Source organism: Phycodurus eques, chromosome 4 (genome assembly GCF_024500275.1).
Source record: "Phycodurus eques isolate BA_2022a chromosome 4, UOR_Pequ_1.1, whole genome shotgun sequence".
NCBI classification, from domain to species: Eukaryota; Metazoa; Chordata; class Actinopteri; order Syngnathiformes; family Syngnathidae; genus Phycodurus; species Phycodurus eques.
The window spans coordinates 28,729,225-28,751,647 of NC_084528.1; the positions used below are offsets into that span (position 1 = coordinate 28,729,225).

Sequence of the window (22,423 nt, forward strand, 5' to 3'; positions counted from 1 at the left end):
AATTGGTGTTACTTATGTATATTGTATACCATAAATCAATAGATGACTTGTAACACGTTTATACTTTGATACAACTGTTTGTTGTGTGGGCGTTTTAATAAATAAGCTTTGCATTCTTAGGCGCTGGTTCTGCCTCAGATGACGACTCGCCACTGTGCGATGAAGACGAGGAGTGTTTGCCAAACAAAGATCAGCCACACTTGCGATTCCACATAAGCAGTGATGATGGCTTCAGTGTGGAGGCAGACACTATTGAGGGTAAGTCTGCTTTTGTAAAATGATTTGACCCTTATTTCTAATGGATTCACCTTTACCACACTTGATTCTCAACTCTCCCTGTAGTGGCTTGGAAAGCGGTGATAGACGGTGTGCAGGAGGCACGAGCGATCGCAAAGTTGAGACCTCTGGCTTTCCAGAGGATCACTGGTGCCCGAATGCTCGGTCTGCTCCACGACGCTGTGGTCTTCTTGCTGGAACAACTTCAAGGAGCACACCGCTGCCAACATCACGCATTCCGTTTCTTCAAACAGTTCAGCCAGGAAGATGATCTGCCTGTCAATCCCACTGGCTGTGCCCGCTCTGAACTCTACCTTAGGTGTGTGCATAAAATGCTGGGCAAATTTAGAAGCTACAGAAGTCAGGTGTATGTGGCGATCAATCACAATCTTGACTTTTCTGTCAGTTACTGCATCAATGCGTTGGTCTTGAAATATGAGTATATGTTGTAACACAGTGATACAGTTAATAATTTCCCTTGTGTTCAATTGTTGAAGAAGTGGAATACTAATTCAAACCTGAAAATACGTTCTCTCAACAGGAAGTCCACGTTTGACATGTTCAACTTCCTGGCATCTCAGCATAGGCAGCTTCCTGACATTGGGTCTTATGACGATGAAGAAGATGATGTTCTTTTGAAGTCCACAAGGTGAGGGGTTTCATTTCAACCATTTTGCTATTAGTCTTATCATGTTTCTCTGACTTAAAGCTAAATGAATACTCTTCTGTCTTAGACGGGCCACTAGTTTGGAATTGCCGATGGCCATGCGCTTCAGACATTTGGAAAGAACATCAAAAGAGGCTGTCGGCGTGTACAGGTGAGCTCTAAATTTCATTCACCAAAGAGTATTTCAATGCCATGAATATTTTTTATAATTTATTGTATTTATTTGATAAATTAAATTCTATATATTATTAATTCTGTTGTTCCCTTATTGTCTTTATCAGAATGTTATAAATTGTATTTAAAATTCCCTTACCCTTTAATCCTGATCCAAATTAATAAGATTAGAAAGATGTTTTTCTTTTGCTCATTTAAATGACTTTAAAAAAATCATCAATGACAGTATTCTCACCAAAATTTAAAGGGAACATCGACAGAAGAATGTAGCTTGGTCTTAAAAGTGTATATTCAAGTTGCAAACAGAGAAACAAATTTATAAACAGATAAACCCAAGCTGATGAATGTAACGTACCCCCATGGTTGTAATAGAAGTCGTGATAGAATCAAGGCAGTTTAGATTGTTTCCCACGTTTGCAATTCGGCCATCTTTACAAAGGACATTGTTGAATAATCCCATGGTGATGAAGTATGTAAAATGCACCCCCACCACAAATATATCCCTAACCACTAGGTTACTAGGTCACCCTAAGAATATTAAACTTGTAACAATAGCATTCCAGCAGAAAGGCACACATATAACAATCTTCTTACTCTACTGGAAATTTTGTCCATCTTAAATCCCGCCCCCAATACATTGTTTCTGAGTGACTTCCACTTTATGTAGGTCTGCAATCCATGGGCGTGGACTCTTCTGCAAGAGAAATATCGACGCAGGCGAGATGGTCATCGAGTATGCTGGCATTGTCATTCGCTCGGTGCTCACTGATAAAAGGGAGAAGTACTATGATGGCAAGGTGGGTCTCATTTTCATCAGTTTCAACTACCGTAATTTCTCGCGTATAATGCGCACCCATGTGTAATACGCACCCCCAATGTTGATCTCAAAATTCTGGAAAACGCTTCTACCTATGTATAATGCATTTTCACACTGCATGATTTTGCTTCTACCCATATGATCAAAAATGAAGTATTATCTGTATGTTGTTAGTTTTTTTTTTATTCAAAGAATTATTCTGAAGCTAAGCACTTTGTTTGAACACTTAATAATTTTTTTTTAAATTTACTTGCTCTTATTTTGAAATTCACATTCACTTTTATTTATCCATCCATCCATTTTCTGAGCCGCTTCTCCTCACTAGGGTCGCGGGCGTGCTGGAGCCTATCCCAGCTGTCATCGGGCAGGGGGCAGGGTATACCCTAAAGTGGTTGCCAACCAATCGCAGGGCACATACAAACAAACAACCATTCACACTCACATTCACACCTACGGGCAATTTAGAGTCTCCAATTAATGCATGTTTTTGGGATGTGGGAGGAAACCGGAGTGCCCGGAGAAAACTCACGCAGGCACGGAGGGAGAACATGCAAACTCCACACAGGCGGGACCGGGGATTGAACCCGGGTCCTCAGAACTGTGAGGCTGCCGCTCTAACCAGTCGGCCACCGTGCCACCTACTTTTATTTAGTAAAGCAGAAAACACACAGTTGTGCTCATGTTTGCTTACCCAGGCAGAATTTGTAAGATGGGTACAATTCGTTAAAGAAAACATGAAGGACCAGGCAAAACACATTTAATTTTATTTTAATGGGATTCAAATTCAACGGTCAAGCATTTCAGAAACGCATTAACATTAAACAAAACATAACCATAAAGAAATTAATGATGGTTGTTGTTCAGTCATTTGAAAAAAAACTATATTTCACAAATTCTGCCAGGGTATGTAAACTTATGAGCACAACTGTACATATATGCAGTCATACGTAACCCCCGTCATAATGGAATGAAAGTGTAGGCTAGACCTTTTTTATAACCACTAGGTGGTGGTGGCATTTTGGAATGAAAGTTTACAGCTTTTTCATAACCACTAGGTGGCGGCATACATTTATAAAATGTGAAAGTTTTTTTCCATTTGCCCCTATACCTATGTATAATGCGCACTATTGACTTTTGACAATTTTGGGTGGGGGGGAGGTGGTGCGCATTACACATGAGAAATTACGGTAAGTACAGTGAAGCCCCATTTATCGCGGGGCATAAGTTCCAGACGCAAAAGGTGAAAATCCAGAATATAGAGACCATATATGTTATAGTTTTACCTCTTCCACATGGTATAAACAAACATAAACTTATGAAAAGACACTTTTTAAACCATTTCTTTAACATTTGTTCTCACTCTCACTTGCAGCTCTCCAAAAAAGAGGTAAAGCAGGGTTGCTTCAAGCCGTTTGTCACTCCCAGCTAGTTTACTGCACAACTCACAGATACAACAAAAGAGAATTAAACATTGTATCGTTAAACACCAAAATGTTCATCCAAACAACATATTTTTGTCTCATGGAAGTCCGATAGCCTTAAACCTAACATATAATGTCAAACAAATTCAAATCAATGAAAACAAACAAACACATAAACAAACCCATAGACAGGCTAATAGAAATTAGCATGGCTGTTACAGTAATTCTAAACCTTCAAACAGCTGCAACTTTAACACCCACGGAGCAAAAACACATACAAATAGTGCATGCAACAATACTTACGGGCATATATTCTCTCTGGCCTGTGGAAACAACTATTAATTAATAAACAGCCTCTCAAATATACATACTCATTTATTTATGACAGTCTCCTTCCCTTGCATTATGATAGAGCTACAGAAGCCAGAGAGATCCGCATCTTCCTTGACAATCACACCATTTTTTTCGTGGTTTAATAAAAAAATATGACAGTCCGGTATACAGTGGCATCAGGGGTTGCAGTTTTTCTATTGCAGCGCATTAGTAGGTGTGTGGCGGGGAACTGTAATTAAGTCGCGTCGCTCTGTGTGTGGCGGGCCTTTCTGTCTGGTACCATTAGTCTGGGACCTTCTCTGGCCTTTCTTCTTGCTTTTAATAACGCTGCATCTTTGACACAGTGGTACTACACAGAAGGCATACGATATAGCAAGGGAATGAACATTAAACTGTGGAACTCTGCATTATATAAAATGAAAAGTAGACAAGAAAGGGACCAAATGAGTTTGTTGTGTTCTGTTTTGCCAGGGTATTGGCTGTTACATGTTCCGTATCGATGATTTTGATGTGGTGGATGCGACCATGCACGGCAACGCGGCCAGATTCATCAACCACTCATGTGAGCCCAACTGCTACTCGCGAGTGATCAATGTGGAGGGCCGCAAGCACATAGTCATCTTTGCTTTGAGGAAGATCTACAGGGGAGAGGAGCTGACCTATGACTACAAGTTCCCTATTGAGGACGCCAGCAACAAGCTCAACTGTAACTGCGGCGCCCGGCGCTGTCGACGTTTCCTCAACTGAGAGATCGGTCGTTGTTTGAAACGGAGAGATTCTTGTTTACTCGAAAGCCTTAAATTAAGGTGGCACTGGATGGAGCTCCCGACATGTTGAAGGCACTCAGCTACTTTTGAGACAAGTTGACATTGTTCCGTGTGCATGGATCGGAGGAGCAGAAGAGGAGGTTGTCCTACACTGATGCGTGTTAGAACGGTACCCTTGGCTGCCTGTGACGACGTCTCACGTTTTGATTATTTATAATATGGTTGGGGCCACATTTCTTGGATACACACATCAAGCCTTATTTGTTGAAAATCAATGCTGAAAAGCTACTGCTTGGCTTTCAGAGATACCTTAGGTTTTGGTCTTTTTCCGGAGGAGAGGAGTTGTCTTTCTGTAGTACATTCGTAATCATCTTTGCTCCATCTGGTAGTTGAAGGGAACATTAATGCCCTGTCTGTGTTGTAGTGAGGTCAGTTCTTCAGCCATACATTTCACCCGAACCTTATTTTACTTTTTGACACGTTTCGTTTTGTGGACATGTTTTATTGCTTTTTTCCCCCCTTCCAGATGACAACCATGGTGCTAAGCATTGAAAGGTATTCTCAGGACTGAGATGTCCTGCAGTTAATACTTGGTTTAGCTGGGTGTTCACCCTTTTCAGAACACATATTTTAAATAAATGCTCTCTGGCAGTACTTAACAACATTGGATAACTCATCATCTTCTCTGTCCATTTTTAGAGATAAACATTTCAGTGAAATTAATAGGCTTCTTTGATGTACAGTGTATGTAGCAAACACTATCCAAACCAAAACGTTTTAGAAAGTTATTTATTCGGCTCTACTCGTTAGCTATTCCAGCAAGACTGCCCCACAGTTGCACATAAACGGCCGCACGAATTCCCATTTTGCGAAACCCGCTACTGTTTATCTGTAAATCGGGGAGAGAGTGCTGGTGTGAATTGCCACAGAGTGTGTGCGTTCAGCTCCTGCAACAGGCTTTTTGTGAACATGGTGCACATACTTTGCATCGCAACAAGCCATTGATGTGGAAAACAGAGCCGGGGAGAATGCACTCAGCACCTAATTTTAGGTAATAAGGAAATGTTGTTCTTAGTGATGTTCAGTACTGTCTTTTAATGAGCGTAATTGAATTCACACTGTTTGAAATTAGTCGTGATATTTATTCGCATTTTTGATTTTTACTTTTAATGCTGAAAGGTTGTTTTGTATAAATGGTGGTGGGTGTACAGCTCCATTTTTAGTACCCGTTTTGTTTACAAGTGTTGTCCTTTGTTTTAATTTACTTGAATTTTCTGTTGAGGCAATCGAGTCATACATTTATGGCCTTATTTTTGAAAAATTTTGAACCAGGTATTTTAAAGAATATCTTAATTTTATTTCTTTTTTTTTGTTGTTGTTGTGACAAATAACTGACAGTCTTGGAGATTGCCACAGAAGTAAATTGAGCACTGTTTGCCTCCTTAAACCCATGCTCCCCAATTCCACCCCCCACCCCCCAAAGGTTTTTGAGCAGAATTTCAATGTTTGTGTCAACATCTGTGTCCATTCTGCATGTCCAATCACTGAGATGGAGCCCAGATTTAGTGTCAATCACCTAGCTAAAAAAAAAAAAACGGAACAGAGTCACTCACAACTCATTGCAAGGATTCTACCTCAGCTGTCATGACAGATGTTTGGGAATACTGATGCAAAAATGGAGGATAACTCTGTTTTAATGTCTGCAGAGCTGGTGTGTGCTTGTCAGCACTTGACTTTGTGTCATTTTAGGTGTGTGTGTTTGTGTTTTCAATGAAGGATGCAAAATTGTAATCAAACCTGAAAAAAAAGAAAAAAAGATCAAGACCATCTTGCCCAGAATCTGTTAAGAAAGCTATATGTTATATATACACACACACAAATATATAAATATATAAATATATATAGTAGGGTTATTTTAAAGTAAGTGTAAAAGACAAATGAGGAAAATTGTGATCTTTAAATTTATGTCTTTGTTACCATGTACAAATAAACCCTGAGTTTGTAAATATTTGTACACGTATTTCTAAACCTGTTTAATTTTTCTATGCACTTTTTTAATTTATATTATTTGTTTAAATAAAGATGTTAAGATGTTTCAATAAATATGTTGTATTTATGTCTTTATCAATATATTTTATGTTTATATCATGTCACCAATGATGTAGAGGTGCATTTGCCAGGCTCGTTCAGTTCCCGCTCTTTTTTTTTTTTTTTTGATCAACTGGATAATCTTTCATGGCATACCTGATAATCTCTCATGAATCGGTGGTAAGGCATCACAGGTTTAGGAGTGTTCTACAATTGTGCTGAAGATTTTTAAGGTAGTTTTCGTGTAAGGTTAAACAGATGCTCCACAATTTGATGGGAGCAGCAGCCAAGTCCACTCTGCAGGATACAACACATGCATAACGCAGTTTATAGCCTCAGCTGGAGAGGATATTTCCTGAGAGCTTCCTGCTGAATCATTGAGAAGGAATCATCAAGTGACAGGAAATAACAGGATGTGGCAACACCGCCCACAGGTCGGTGTATTTATTTATTTTTTTCTTTTAAGGTTTATCTTGGTCGACTCCTGGTTTAAATTTACTGAGCTTCTTGTATCAATGAAAAATAGTAATGAGGATAATTGATGTAAACATTGTCGTTAAACTTAATCATGCCTTTGCTTGCTCTTTAGTTGCTGTCTTTGAATCAGTATGGAAAGGGTTGTCCAATCCTCACCACAAGGGGAGAAGATTCAGGTCAGAAGACGTAAGGCACTTTTCACAGTAATATCAATAGTTTGATTTCATGCTGAAATGTGGTCTTGCAATGTATGCATCATGTCATACATCACAGTGTCTCAGACTTCAAGTCTGAGATTTGGCATGGGAACCAATACAACTCAGCATTATGCTGAATGTAGGCCTAGTTGCAATAAGTGTGAGCACCCCACTTATTTCCCTTCAGTGAGCCAGACCCATCTTGGGGTAATGGGAGACATTGACGCTCGAAGTGTGTTACTATATCTCTCCATTATACGCTGTAGCTTTATTTGTTTTGCTGTCATTGAAGATGATAGCGTGTTTGAAATGGAAGCAAGGTATTCAGTGCTTTCTTTTGGGGCAGGTTTGAGGGCTTTATTGCCTTGTTTCGCAAGCCTGTCGTCACGTAGCCTGTTACGCAGAGCGGTCGTGTTGCATGAGAATCTTCTGTTGCGATAAATTTGTACAACCCCAATTCCAATGAAGTTGGGACGTTAAATAAAAACAGAATACAATGATTTGCAAATTATGTTCAACCTATATTTAATTGAATACACTACAAAGACAAAATATTTAATGTTGAAACTGCTAAACGTTATTGTTTTGACCAAATAATCATTAACTTGGAATTTTATGGCTGCCACATGTTCCAAAAAAGCTGGGACAGGGTCATGTTTACCACTGTGTTACATCACCTTTTCTCTTAACAACATTCAATAAACGTTTGGGAACTGAGGTCACTAATTGTTGAAACTTTTTCGGTGGACTTCTTTCCCATTCTTGCTTGATGTACAACTTCAGCTGTTCAACAGTCCGGGGCTCCGTTGTCGTATTTTACGCTTCATAATGCGCCACACATTTTCAATGGGAGACAGGTCTGGACCGCAGGCAGGCCATTCTCGTACCCGCACTCTTTTACTACGAATCCACGCTGTTGTAACACGTGCAGAATGTGGTTTGCCATTGTCTTGCTGAAATAAGCAGGGACGTCCATGAAAAAGACGTTGCTTGGATGGCACCATATGTTTCTCCAAAACCTCTATGTACCTTTCAGCATTAATGGTGCCTTGACAGATGTGTAAGTTACCCATGCCATTGGCACTAACGCACGCCCATACCATCACAGATGCTGGCTTTTGAACTTTGCGTCCATAACAGTCCGGATGGTTCTTTTCCTCTTTGGCCCAGTGACACGACGTCCACAATTTCCCAAAACAATTGACATGTGGACCCGTCGGACCACAGAACACTTTTCCACTTTGCATTAGTCCATCTTAGATGAGCTTGGGCCCAGAGAAGTTTCTGGGTGTTGTTGATAAATGGCTTTTGCGTTGCATAGTAGAGTTTCAAGTTGCACTTACGGATGTAGCGCCGAACTGTATTTACTGACATTGGTTTTCTGAAGTGTTCTTGAGCCCATGTGGTGATATCCTTTACACATTGATGTCGGTTTTTGATGCAGTGCCGCCTGAGGGATCGAAGGTCACGGGCATCCAATGTTGGTTTTCGGCCTTGCCGCTTACATGCAGTGATTTCTCCAGATTCTCTGAACCTTTTGACGATATTATGGACCGTAGATGATGAAATCCCTAAATTCCTTGCAATTGTACGTTGAGGAACATTGTCCTGAAACTATTTGACTATTTTCTTACGCACTAGTTCACAAAGAGGTGAACCTCACCCCATCTTTGCTTGTAAATGACTGAGCAATTCAGGGAAGCTCCTTTTATGCCCATGGCACCCACCTCTTCCCAATTAGCCTGTTCACCTGTGGGGTGTTCCAAACAGGTGTTTGATGAGCATTCCTCAACTTTCTCCGTCTCTTTTGCCACCTGTCCCAGCTTTTTTGGAACGTGTTGCAGCCCTGAAATTCTAAGTTAATGATTATTTGCTAAAAACAATAAAGTTTATCACTTTGAACATTAAATATCTTGTCTTTGTAGTGTATTCAATTAAATATAGGTTGAACATGATTTGCAAATCATTGTATTCTGTTTTTATTTAGGTTTAACACAACGTCCCAACTTAATTTGAATTGGGGTTTTACTTTATGTTAGACTTCTGATATTGTCTGGTGAATACAGCTTTCCTTTTCTAGTAAGTTCTAGGTTTTTTTTTTTTTTCAGTGTAGCCCAATTCCCCTTTGTATAAGAATTTTTATTTCAACGTTTGATTTTAATATTGATATGCAACAGTTACTTATGAGCGTAGTTTTCTCAAATGGGCCAATCATTTTGTCTTTAGTTAAAAATTTTGGATAACATGTGGCAGCCATAAAATTCTAAGTTAATGATTATTTGCTAAAAATAATAAAGTTTATCACTTTGAACATTCAATATCTTGTCTTTGTAGTGTATTCAATTAAATATAGGTTGAACATGATTTGCAAATCATTGTATTCTGTTTTTATTTAGGTTTAACACAATGTCCCAACTTAATTGGAATTGGGGTTTTACTTTGTTAGACTTCTGATATTGTCTGTTGAATACAGCTTTCCTTTTCTAGTAAGTTCTAGGTTTTTTTATTCAGTGTAGCCCAATTCCCCTTTGTATAAGAATTTTTATTTCAAGCTTTGATTTTAATATTGATATGCAACAGTTAATTATGAGCGTAGTTTTCTCAAATGGGCCAATCATTTTGTCTTAAGTTAAAAATTTTGGATAACCCAAAGGTGGGCTAACTTTTATGTTCAAGGATCACATTTGATTTTTAAAACAGACCGAAGGTCCACCGTGGGTCAATTGGCACGTGTTGCAAGAAGAAGGTAAGTGCATCGTTGTATGGATCATTCCTTGTATGAGATGTCAATGTTGAGTGATGTGTGACGTGTACAGGTAGGTTCTTCTGATGCTCCAGTCAGGGGGGAAGTCGTGCACCGGGTGCCTCTTGACGTGACTCTGCATGGCCACCAGACTGCTGCAGAACTCCAAGCACAGGGTGCACCGGTAAGGAGACGCCCCGCCGTGAGTCCGCAGGTGCTTGATTATGGCTGAGAAGTCCCGGGAGCGCTGACCACACAGACGACACTCGAAGGGTTTCTCACCTTTGGATCGACAGGAGCACATAAAGAGGTGTGTTTACTTTTACATTCGAGCAATTCGCTTAAACTCACAGGTCAGCAGAGATGGATGCCCTCGACTGATTACCAAGTTTTAGCAGAACTTGAACATTAATTCCTTTACATACTGTATATTAAGTACATTACAACTGACATTTACCACAGTCTCCCAAAATATTCTCTTAGAATTTTGCCCTTTTCATATCAGTTAGTATGATTCAGTGATACAATATTATCTTACCTGTGTGAATTCGGTGATGCGTGTCCAGTTGATGTTTGAGACTAAACTTCTTGGGACAATGTTGGCACTGGTAGGGTCTTTCGCCTCTCAAGTCTTGTCCATTGGATTTGGATTCACAGTCTGTCACAAAGAGGCGACACCGTGCACAGGCCTCACCTGTTCAAACAGCAAGGTGCAAGAAAAAACAAAAACAAATCATGATTAAATTTTAAAATGGAGTAGTCCCATTCATACATGAAAATGCCTCTGTGCTAAATTCCAATCTGTTTTGTACTATGTAGTAAAATATGATGCCACAGTTGAATCGTGTTTCCTGCCATTTTTCTTAGTGTAGAAGTGATAAAGGTGAGACAATGTGGTTATGTTATATATCGGACAAGATCGTATATCTGTACTGTACTGACATGATGGCGGCATAACATAGGCAATTTAGAGCATAAATCCCATTAAATACAAAAAGGTGGTAAGTCTAGGATCTGACTCCAATGTTTCCAATTTTTATATGTAATAAATAATGTTGAGCTATTCTAAGCATGTTTTGCTACAAAGCCCCCTTTACAGCTAATTGAACTATAGTTGAACAATTATTCTTGACTTCAGATTTTAAAACTAGTTACCCATCAAGTTGTTGTGTATATATAATATGATGAGCCATTTAGACATAGACATAGACATTTATATTGTTTCACAGTCATAACGTCCCTCTGAGGGAAACCGTAACTACAACGTGGCCCGCAACAAAAATCTATTTGACACCCTTGACATTACAATTCCACTTTCAAAGTACTGTGTCGTGTTATTTAAATTTTTGTTATTTAAACAAATAATATTATAGCCTGTGACCTTAATTAGGGGAAGTCGTATAAAAAAAATGGAGCCCACTGGGCAAGACACTGAACCCAGAGGCCCTGGCAGCGCCTTGTCTGGCAGCAGGCATCCATTGATGTATGAAAGAAAAGAAGAAATTAAAGAAAGAAATTAACATTGCAAAGAGGAACTACGCAGCAAAGTTGGAAAAACAGTTTAGCGCTAACAACTCTAAATCGGTCTGGCATGGATTCCAATCGCTGACAAATTACAAGCGACGATCCCCCCCAAGCTGAGAACAATAGCACACTAGCCAACGACTTGAACACCTTCTACTGCAGATTTGAAAAGGACACTTTCACACCCCACACCCACCCAGCCACACCACCGACCACTATCACTCCACCGACTTCTGTGTTAACCATCCGCGAACAGGATCTGAGACGCATCTTCAAACAACAAAAGATTAACAAAGCGGCAGGCCCAGACCATGTGTCCCCATCCTGCCTCAAAGTCTGAGCGGACCAGCTCGCTCCAGTCTTCACACAGATCTTCAATAGATCTCTGGAACTGTGCGAAGTACCATCCTGTTTCAAATGCTCCACCATCATTCCAGTCCCCAAGAAAACATACAATCTCGGGTCTAAATGACTACAGGCCTGTCGCCTTGACCTCGTCATGAAGTCCTTTGAACATCTCGTGCTGGACCACCTCAAGAGCGTCACAGGTCCCCTGCTGGACCCCCTGCAGTTTGCCTACCGAGCGAACAGGTCTGCGGATGATGCAGTCAACATGGGACTGCACATCGACAGTCCAGGGACCTACGCGAGGATCCTGTTCGTGGACTTCAGCTCAGCGTTCAACACCATTATCCCTGAACTCCTTTCCATCCAAGCTTCTCCAGCTCAGCGCCATCTGCCAGTGGATTTACAGCTTTCTGACGGGTAGGACACAACACAGCGTCAGCACTGGAGCGCCCCAAGGTTGTGTCCTCTCTCCGCTGCTCTTCTCTCTCTACACGAACGACTGCACCGCAGCGCACCCGGCTGTGAAACTCCTGAAGTTTGCAGATGACACCACTGTCATCGGCCTCATCAAGGACGGTGACGAGTTTGCATATTGACAGGAAGTGGAGCGGCTGGAGCTGTGGTGCGGCTGACACAAACTGGAGCTGAACGCGCTCAAGACTGTTGAGATGATTGTGGACTTCAGGAGGCATCCTTCGCCACAGCTGCCCCTCACGTTGTCCAGCTGCCTTGTGTCAACCGGCGAGACCTTCAAGTTCCTGGGAATTACAGTCCCTCAGGACCTGAAGTGGGTGACCAACATCAACTCCGTCCTCAAAAATGCCCAGCAGAGGATGTATTTCCTATGGCTTCTGAGAAAGCACGGCCTGCCACAGGAGCTGCTGAGGCAGTTCTACACAGCGGTCATCGAATCAGTCCTGTGTTCTTCAATCACAGTCTGGTTTGGTGCTGGTACAAAAAAGGACAAACTCCGACTGCAACGGACAATCAAAACTGCTGAAAGGATTGTCGGTACCCCCCTACCACCCTTGAGGACTTGCACGCTGCCAGAACTAGAGAAGAGCGTGCAAAATCTTCTCGGACCCTCCACATCCCGGTCACCAGCTCTTCCAGCTCCTTCCCTCAGGTAGGCGCTACCGATCAATGCAAACTAGAACTAGCAGACATTCCAACAACTTCTTCCCTCTTGCAATCTACTTCTTAAACACCTAACCTACAATTCCATTACAACATGCTGGTAATGTTTTGACTTGAGTTTGTTGTCACATTTCTGTGGGGCCAATTATATATTACTTGTGCACTCACTGTAGTAGTCTCGCCACGCTGCACTATTTGCATATCTGTTGTTGGCCAATACTGGCCACTCATGCCAGAGTAGCATCTGCTCCATTTGCACACTAATTGAGGAGTATCTGCAACATTTGCACAATCAACCTTGTCCCAGATTATCGCACTACTCGCTAGAAGTATCGGCGCCCTTTGCACAATGGTCATTGCACCGGACTATTGCAATATTAGTCTTTCGAACTGCTCTAAGTGCTAGACGACTCTGCATCTTTTTGCACAATTGTCAAAAAAAAAAAAAAAAAAATGTACCGGCATTACCAGATAGCGAGCAACCCTTTATTGCTCAGTGACTGTTTTTTCTCAATATCTTTATGTCTCAAAAGTGTTCTCTGTCAATTGACTGTCTGTTGTCGTACTAGAGCGGCTCCAACTACCGGAGACAAATTCCTTGTGTGTTTTTTGGACATACAAATAAAGATGATTCTGATTCTGAATGTGTGCATGAATCTGTGAATGTGAGCCTTTGCCAAGTGCTGAGGGCACTGTGATGTTATAGATAAAGCGCTATATACAGTAAGTGCACTCCATTTTCCATTTACTTTCTCACGAAATTAGGACGCTTAGTCGTCAAGATGGAGTCCATTGATAGGTAGTTTTGGTATCGCACTGCATTAGTCTTATCTGTCCTTTTACTGTATAGATATTTGTCTATTTACACACTTGTGCAGGAGGACGGTTTTGAACTTATCTCTTGTGTGGTAAGAGCATGATGTGCCATTCAGCAGAGATGTAAGATAAAGAAAAAGCTCTACAAACACATGGACAGTGCACACATACATGCTCTTACACAAAAGCTGGAGGGTGAAGTATCATACTATACAGCTATGTCAGCAATCAGGTATAGCTTGTGGGATGTTTCTGTGCACACACCACACTTGTGTACAGGACATACTGTACTGCAGCATAGCTGTATCTAGTAAACCACATTCTGCACCATGCTCACTCAACCGCAACTCTCATTACTTTCCACTGCGTTAGCTCAACGTTGGAGGTCATGACAAGTGTTTTTTTCTTTCTTTCTTTTTTTTTTTTTCCTCAAAGTGTTACATTATATTTTGCACGGTGCGACAGACTTGATGACACTCTTTTGCACTAACACCACCGAGGCATGCTGTTGTATACTGTGTGTTATGGTGTAGGGTTACCTGGTGGCGAAGAGGCTGGATCACGGCGCGGACATGAGCTGCAGTGCTTGCCGTCATTGACCGTGTCGCCTTTGTGCACGTCAGGGCAACTGTAGACAAAATTAAGCCATTTGTTTCCAAATGAAAAATAATAACAGGCTCGCTTTTTATCCCACACTATCAGACAATGAAACATGTTAATGCTTTAAAAAAAAAAAAATAAAAAAATAAAAAAAAAAAATAAAAAAAAAAATATATATATATATATATATATATATATATATATAATAGATGTATATGTCACTATGAGGCTGTAAATCTGTAAAAAGAAAATCATAACTCCTATTTATAGTGAAATATAATGTGTACCACTTCTACTACTGCTACCAATACTACCGATCCTGCTATTACTACTACTGTTACTACAGTACTATCACTACTTGTTTCCTTAAAAAAGCACAAATTCTATTTATAATGAAATATAAAACTGTGTACCACTAGCCTTCTCCTACACTTGTAAAACAGTGCATCTTAATAAAAATAAACAAGTTGACAAAACTTTAAACCTGTAAAGCAGTTAGAATCAGTCATTCCCCAATACTAACCTCACTCAAAAACACATTTTCTTGTAGTAGTAACTCAGTTGTTATGAGTACAATACAATTTTTGAGCATTTTAAGTAGGCCTACTGATGACTCCTATTTTTTTCCCAATAGCTTGTTTTACTTTGTAAATATAAGTCATATAAAAACAACAATTGCAAAATTAACCAGCCACTATTTTTTTTTTGTGTGGCAGTTTTGCTTATCCTCATCTAATGTCCATTTTTGAGTTATGAACTGAACAAGCAAACCTTGTGTGTTATAAAATAAAAATAAAAATTAAAAACCTGTAGAATCTACCCAATAAATAGGGTAAGAATTTGCTGCCACTTTAATTAGGTAAATTTAATTAGGCAACCCAATTGCAAGGCACATACTGCATACGGTAGACAAACAGCAATTCACACTCTACGGACACTTTAGAGTCATTAATTGTCTTTAATGAACCTAACGTGCCTCTTTTTAGAATGTGGGAGGAAGCTGAAGTACCTGAAGAAAATGTTTAATCATTTTGAGTGAGTAAAAACCAAGAACTAAATACGTACATCAGCCTATCGAAACGTAATACAGTCATATCGTGTGTTTGCACTGTCAGAAAGGTATTAATATAATTATATAACTACTATTATGGTTGTAAACGTCCACAATATTCATTTATAAATGCAGAATGATGAGAGGCATCTCTTGTAATGCAGCTCATCAGGTTGTGCAGGTGTACCTAATCTAGTGGCCTGTGAGTGTATAACTTCCTTTCAACCACAGGATAAATACTGTGAAGTCGTTCGGGCTTAACGGTGGTTTTAAGTTTTACGTTGCATTGAAGTGGGAGGAAGAGGATCATTCAGCGAAACAAAGTAATAGTTGTTTTTTTCCACAAAGTTCAAAAACAGTTTCACAGAGTGTTAAAAAAAAAATAAAAAAATGTTGCACTTTTTGCCGCGCGGAAAATCTTGATTTGTGCAAAGGAGGGGAGAAATATAGGGGACTCCCCTAGACACACACACACACACACTATTAGGGTATTACAGTGTGGAACAATTAACAGTGCACATTGATTCAAAACAATTCATTAAGAGTGTTACGCCTGTTTCGAGCCATGGTAGACAATAATAATAATAATAATAATAATAATAATAAAAACATCATTATTTTCATTCGTAGTTCAGATTTTTGGGTTTGTTCATTTTCTCTGTAATAGACAGCATGTGCCGGCACATGTCGATGAGTCAGGTATTGTAAAGCTCTTAAGGGGAAACTCAAGCAAATTAGGGGAAATAATGTAATAATAGCACAACCTGAGGAAAAAAATAGACTGATGATTAATAACGTTTCAGGCAAAAGGAAAATGAAGGGAATGGGCGTGTAAGGGACTGCTGCCGAATTTTTCTTTTTTAAATGACGTAAATATGGTTTATGAATTATATACTACATATAAAATGTATATTAATGTCAGTATGATATGCATCCTATATTATACAGTCGGACAGACGGTGCATATGCGCCGACTTACCTGATCTCACTGGTCTTGTCTGCCTTCTGTCTGGCCTTTTTTCTCATCCTCTGCAGGCGGCCTGTCTCGATGTTAGCCGCCGTCCCCGTGTTGCCGACGTAAAGATGTTGTGCATAGTGTGGATGCAAGCTTGCCACTACAGAGTGCTGAGCAGGGGACTGGAAATGGGCTCCTAGCAGAGGGACGATGCGGGCTGTGGGGAAGGCGGTGGCGTGTGCTGCAGGGACCGGCTGGGGGTGAGCTCCCATTAAGGTGGAGTAGTTCTCGGCTATGCGTCTCAGGGTGCTTACAGAGTTCCACATGTGGTTTGGGATGGTCCAAGGAGAGGAGGACAATTTGGAAGCTGAGCTGGTGATGACGCTCTCTCTACTGGAAGTCGACAATCTGGACTTTTTTCTTGCCTCTTCTGCAGTTATGCTCGCTGTGATGTTTTTGACCACAGGAGTCTCTTGCAGTTTCTCCTCTTCATGTCTCTTTTTCTTGACCTCCGCTTCCTCATCACTCTCACTATTTCGTTCGTGTCTTTCGCCCACTTCTCCCGTCCTGTGGAGGAGGGCGTCCAAGTGGCGCCGGCACTGCTCCTCCAATGTTTGCATCTCCAAAAACTGAGCGGCTTCGAGCAGGTGCCGCAGGTCGTCCTCGGACACCTCCAGACTCTGCGTGTAGGCGAAGTCCAGGACCTGCTGGAAGGTTCTGGCTGAGAGATCCTCCAATGTACAGTGGACCTCTTGGTCTGTTTCCGCCTGGGCGAGTTTCTTTGCAAGTCTCCTGCTAGCACAGGCCAGCACCAGCCGATGAGCCTTAAAAGTCTGGTTCTTCACTGAGATGAGGGCATCGCACAATGAACCCGAGCGGCGTAAAGCGTTGGCTCGATGCAGGAAATGGAAGTATTGAGTGTTGTCGAGTCGGATCATCGCGGAAGTGTGTTGTAATGTTCTAAGCAATGTGGACAGACAAAAGAACAGACAAGGGAAAAAAAACATTGTGTTGAGATGGATCATGTTGCTAGGTTGATAACTAAGAGGTGCCATTTTGGCTGAAAATACCACTTACCGCTCATATTCACCAAAAACTACTCTCACTCACCCAAAAAACTCTCACATGCAACAACAACAACAACAAAAAACCCTCTCACACACACAAAAAAAAACACACTCTCAGTTGCCGGCAACAGACTGAGTGATGGACTTAATGTATACTGGAGCCAGTCAACATTCAAGTTTTGACACGGTTTCCGTTTACACACACAATTTTGGACATTTGCATAAAATGGTCTCACTCAGACATAAAGGTTTCACGCAGGTTTTTTTTTTTGTATTTCTGTGTGTGTGTGTCTGAGGGTTTATTGTTTTTGTAAGATGATTTAGGTGTATAAGATACCTTTTTTTTAATATGCATCAGCCTTTTGGGAATGTGAGAGAGTTTTTGTTTGTGAGAGATAATTTTTTGGCATGTGAGGAAATTTTTTGCCCAGGGTTGCTGACTTTTTTAGCGTCTGTGTGAGTTTTTGGGGGGGTGAGTATGAATGTTTTTTTGCTGTGTATGACTTTTTGGAAAGTGAGAGGTTTTCTTTGTAAAATATGAGTTTTTCAATGAGTTAAAAGTTTTTTTAGGTGAGTGTGTGTAATTTGGTGTTTGGGAGCTTTTTTGGTAACAATGATTTTTTTGGGGGGTGAGTGAGAGAGTTGTTGTGAGAGGTAAATTTTATTTTTAGCATTTACTACACTTCACAGCTACCAGGTTGCATGTAGAACTTAACAAAAAAAGCAAAATGAAGAAATTGAGTCAAACGTGGGTAGTTAAAAATCCAACAATAAGAAAACAATAATCGTAAAAAACATTAAGTTAATAATACAAACATATGTCTTATATTGTCCATTGGGCAGACATTTTTCTGTGGCAAAAAAAATGTTTAGGCTACATATTAGGTAAACTACAGTTTTTCTTTCTGTTAGTGTTTGACATGTATTTATCTTTTTTTCATTTTAACACCAGTATTTTAATCATGCAATCGGAACAATTTAAGATTTATTTTCTTCATTAGAAAGAAAACAATTGCTTATCATGTAACAACTCCTCAATCAAATAGTATTGTGGCCACTCTGAAAAGAAGGGGGGGGGGGGGGGGGTGACAATATTAGGAGAATAACATAATTGATTGAAAAGGGAAAAAAAAGTCATAATCACGAGAATGAAGTGAAAATAAAGTTGTAGTTTTACGATATAAGAAAAACTGAATTTTACAACAATAAAGTCATAACATTATGAGAAAATGTCATATTTTTACCAGAATAAACTAAGAAGAAAATGACAAATGTTACAGGTATAAACTTACAATATTATAACAAAAGTCATCATTTTATAAGTAATTATTTAATTTAAGTAATTGTAGTATGTAATTAAAAAATGTTCCACATTGGTAACTTTTTCACATTTGATCTTTATTTATACAGTATATTGTATTATAAAGCTTCCAATTGTGTGTTATTCCTACATTTGTGCTCCTTCACAGTGCTGGTCCATTTGGAAACGAGACATTTTGTGCACCCACGTTACCAGGAAATTTTAGTTTACGGTAAATTATCTTACCAAATATGCTTCCTTGCCTGATAGGACATATCCATTCAAATCTAATGCAAACATTTGGTGGTACTCCTTTTTTTATTTTTTATCTTTGATAAACTCCATTTCTTTTTTTTCACTTTTATAAACTCTTTATCTTTTTTATCCACTGGCAGTCATATCTGATGTTTGAGTGTGGGCTATTGGACTTGTCTTGTGACAAATTTCACAATCTGTGCTCACCTACACACTATAAAGTCCGTGACTAGTAAATCTGCTACACATAACTAACATTGTAATCAACATTTAGAGAGCACAGACATCTAATTCAGAATTGAACTGGGCTTCAATGATGATAATTAAATGCATAGGAAATCGCAATATAATCTGTTGCATGAACGGCTGTGAGCCAAATTAACTTTTACGATGACGCAGCAGGTGATGGGCCGCGTTCGCTGTACGCAACCCCCTTTCACGGACGGAAAGTAAATGTGAAACAAAATGACATTTCCTTGCCTCCGTACTGGCATTTCTTGAGAACATGTGCGGCAGTTTAAAAAAAAAAAATAAAAATAAAAAAAAAAAAAATATATATATATATATATTATTTTTTTTTTCTTCTGTGGTTTATGTGTCCTGACTACACATTCAGCATGTTTGCAACATTTACAATTTGCGAGGATACATGATACCATCATTGTTAGGTGCTCTGCTCAAACGTCGGTGCGTCATATTTGACTTTTCAATGTGAACCTACACAAAAAAAAAATAAAAAAATTATATATATTAAAATTTGTATTGTCTTGACACGATATGGTCAATATCCCTGGCAATATATATTATAATCATATTATAAATAATAATATATATCACAACAATTATGTAAATTTCCAATCATATATATATATATATATATATATATATATATATATATATATATATATATTACATATATATACTGTATTCCGCCATTCCTCTAACAATTACTTAGAAATGACCTTTTTGTTTTTAAAGAAAAGCTTTTTTTTTTTTTATATAAAACCACATTTCACATTTCCGAGACTAAACATATATATATATATATATGTATATTTCCATTTCCAATGTTTAGTCTGTATTTGTAGTTAATTTAATGTCAACAGCGCTTATCTTTCAAAAACAAGGACGATTGTTAGTGACCCCAAAACTATTGCGCACTACTGTGATGTCTTGTATTTGTATTTACACACCTCTATATTACTTCACCTCAAAAAGTAATGGCATTTCTAAGTGACCTCAAACTTTTGAAGGATAGTATACACTATAAAATATATCCAACTCCGGGAAAAAAAGAAAATTACCACCACTGCAAAAATAATCAGTCTCTCAGATGTTGCTATTTAAAGGCAAATGTTTGAGTGAGTAAAATGTACATTTATGTATTATTCTATACATTTCTGAAATCATAACTCCACAGTTGTTAATACAAATATCATAATTTATTTTATTTTGAATAAAATAGTCAACATTTCAAAAATGTCTTTTTTTTGGGCTTTCAATTTATTCAAGAGCTGTATACAGTTTATACGCTGTACTTATTTACAGTTCTAAGCCTCTGTTACTTACAAACAACCACATTATAGAAGAAGAGTTTCATGTAATTTATTCATTATTCATTATGACGCATATAGTATGTTGCAACTTTCAGAGCTTTACATCCAGTGACAACTGTATGGACATGAAAAGCAATTACAGTACAGCTGCTTTTTCAAATAGTTGTTGTGATCAGGGTCAAATCAATATACGCATTAGTGCCCAATTTCAGCTCTCTTCTCTACCAGAAATGTAGGTTGTATCATTCTGCCGCAGGAAATAACTTACAACCACAACTGTATATTCTTCTGCGATTCTGACAACATTGCGCTCTCGATGACACTTGCTGTATTGAAAGACTTTTGCATGTGTTCTACAAAGCGTGCCGCGCTTTGCCGCCGCTTTGTTCCATTCACCCTCACCGCACCACTGCGCAATCTGACGACACGACAACATCAAACGTTATTGATGCTCAGATTTGACTGACGCTTGTCAGAGAGGTATTTGTTGAGAAATATATTTACTATCGAGGTTGCAGTTTGTAGTTGTATAGAACTGCAATGCATCATACTGCGAGCTGTTTCAAATTGTTTGCCCCTCTTCTAAAAGACAGAAAGATGGTGTCTGGAGCGCTTGTTTTACATCAAATAGGATTGTGCAGGTGTACCTAATGCTGCGACTCACGGAAACATCCATCCCTCGACTGGACATGAACATGAACTTCAGCTTCCGCGCTAAACAATGTGCTGAAGTCGAAATTGTCTGCAGAAATTCTAAAATATGTGGATCAAAAGCTCATGAGCAATCATCAGACCAGTGTATTGAAATATGTTTACTTACGGAAAGACACTTACTTGATGTATAGTGAATATTCTCCCAGGTGGATGTTGGGCTGCCTTACATCGTTGCAGTGAGGTGACTTGTCACTGGGGATGTACATTTAGTGAGAGTAGTTTCCTTTTTTGCATTTGTAGTCCCTCCTCTTCATCTCGCTCTCATTTGCGCATTTATTGCTATCCTGTTTTTGGCATTTAATCAATCACTGGTGTGATTGCTGCATCATACTGAGAGATCATATTTCGGTAACTTATTTAGCTATGTGAGTGTTGTAATATTTTTAGAAACTCCACCACTGCTAACTACAGTCACAATAATAAACAGAATTTTCTGATACAACTCTTGTATCAGATGTCATTAGATTGAGTGGGTGTCCTTTATGTTTCATGCAAATCTACAAGATTTTCAAATAGTGGCCTCCGCTATCATAGACTCGGTGCCTCATTTAATTGCTGGGTGCATGGTCCAATGAAACAAAAAGACAAAATGCCTCATCTCAAAGTGTTGCCTACTACAGTAGGTAGCTGTAATTACATTTACTGTATCCATATTACCAATTACCATGCGGTACCATTCGTTTTGTTTTGTTTCCGTAAACATACAAAATGCAAACATCTTAATTGTTGCGGTTTGGCGCAGAGGGTAAGCGTAGGCCGCTGACGTGTATGGCAGGAGGGGATCGGGGCGGGGGGGATCGATACGTGTCAAGCTAAGGCTCACTAAAAGGCTTAATATAGCAATGGCTGCAATGTTGTTTCCATATGTTGAGGTAAAATGTGTTGAAAAAAGGGGTTGTGAAGATGCATGTTTTCTTAGAGGCTTGATGTTTGAGCACATTGTTTTGTTTTGTTTTGTTTTTCTCCGGCTTTGTACCGCCCCAAGAAATATTTAGTGCCACTGTATCGACCGACATTAAAAGTACAGTAGCATAGTGGTCTCACATGCTCATTAAAAACGAGGCATTGGTTTTATTCCTAGTAAGTATATTTAATATTTATTTAAAATGATCATATGTCACTGTTTGAATATAGGAAACT

The 22,423-nt window shown here is 39.3% G+C and overlaps 2 protein-coding genes across 4 annotated transcripts in view; one reads left to right on the top strand and one right to left on the bottom strand.

Annotated features, from left to right (window-relative positions):
- Nucleotides 1-6,558, top strand: part of kmt2bb (lysine (K)-specific methyltransferase 2Bb) — a 26,392-nt gene extending 19,834 nt beyond the window's left edge. For all 3 annotated transcript variants that reach the window (XM_061675071.1, XM_061675074.1, XM_061675072.1), the window contains exons 31-36: nt 121-258; nt 343-595; nt 818-925; nt 1,011-1,094; nt 1,785-1,914; nt 4,160-6,558. In XM_061675071.1, the coding sequence (XP_061531055.1) occupies nt 121-258; nt 343-595; nt 818-925; nt 1,011-1,094; nt 1,785-1,914; nt 4,160-4,435 (989 nt within the window). In that variant the 3' untranslated portion in view covers nt 4,436-6,558. The remainder of the gene's footprint in view (nt 1-120; nt 259-342; nt 596-817; nt 926-1,010; nt 1,095-1,784; nt 1,915-4,159) is intronic.
- Nucleotides 3,333-21,473, bottom strand: zbtb32 (zinc finger and BTB domain containing 32). The gene is made up of 5 exons (XM_061675075.1): nt 21,404-21,473; nt 16,416-17,351; nt 14,325-14,413; nt 10,499-10,654; nt 3,333-10,242 (listed from the first exon to the last, which is right to left on the bottom strand). The coding sequence occupies exons 2-5, from the start codon at nt 17,327-17,329 to the stop codon at nt 10,004-10,006; spliced, it is 1,398 nt and encodes a 465-aa protein (XP_061531059.1). The 5' UTR covers nt 17,330-17,351; nt 21,404-21,473; the 3' UTR covers nt 3,333-10,003.
- Nucleotides 21,474-22,423: the final 950 nt, after the last annotated feature.

Coding starts and splice junctions, on each gene's coding strand:
- zbtb32 (XM_061675075.1), bottom strand. CDS start 17,329: ATGATCCGACTCGACAACACTCAATACTTCCATTTCCTGCATCGAGCC. Junction 14,414..16,415: donor GACAAGACCAGTGAGATCAG/GTAAGTCGGCGC, acceptor TTTTGTCTACAG/TTGCCCTGACGTGCACAAAG. Junction 10,655..14,324: donor TCCAGCCTCTTCGCCACCAG/GTAACCCTACAC, acceptor CTGTTTGAACAG/GTGAGGCCTGTGCACGGTGT.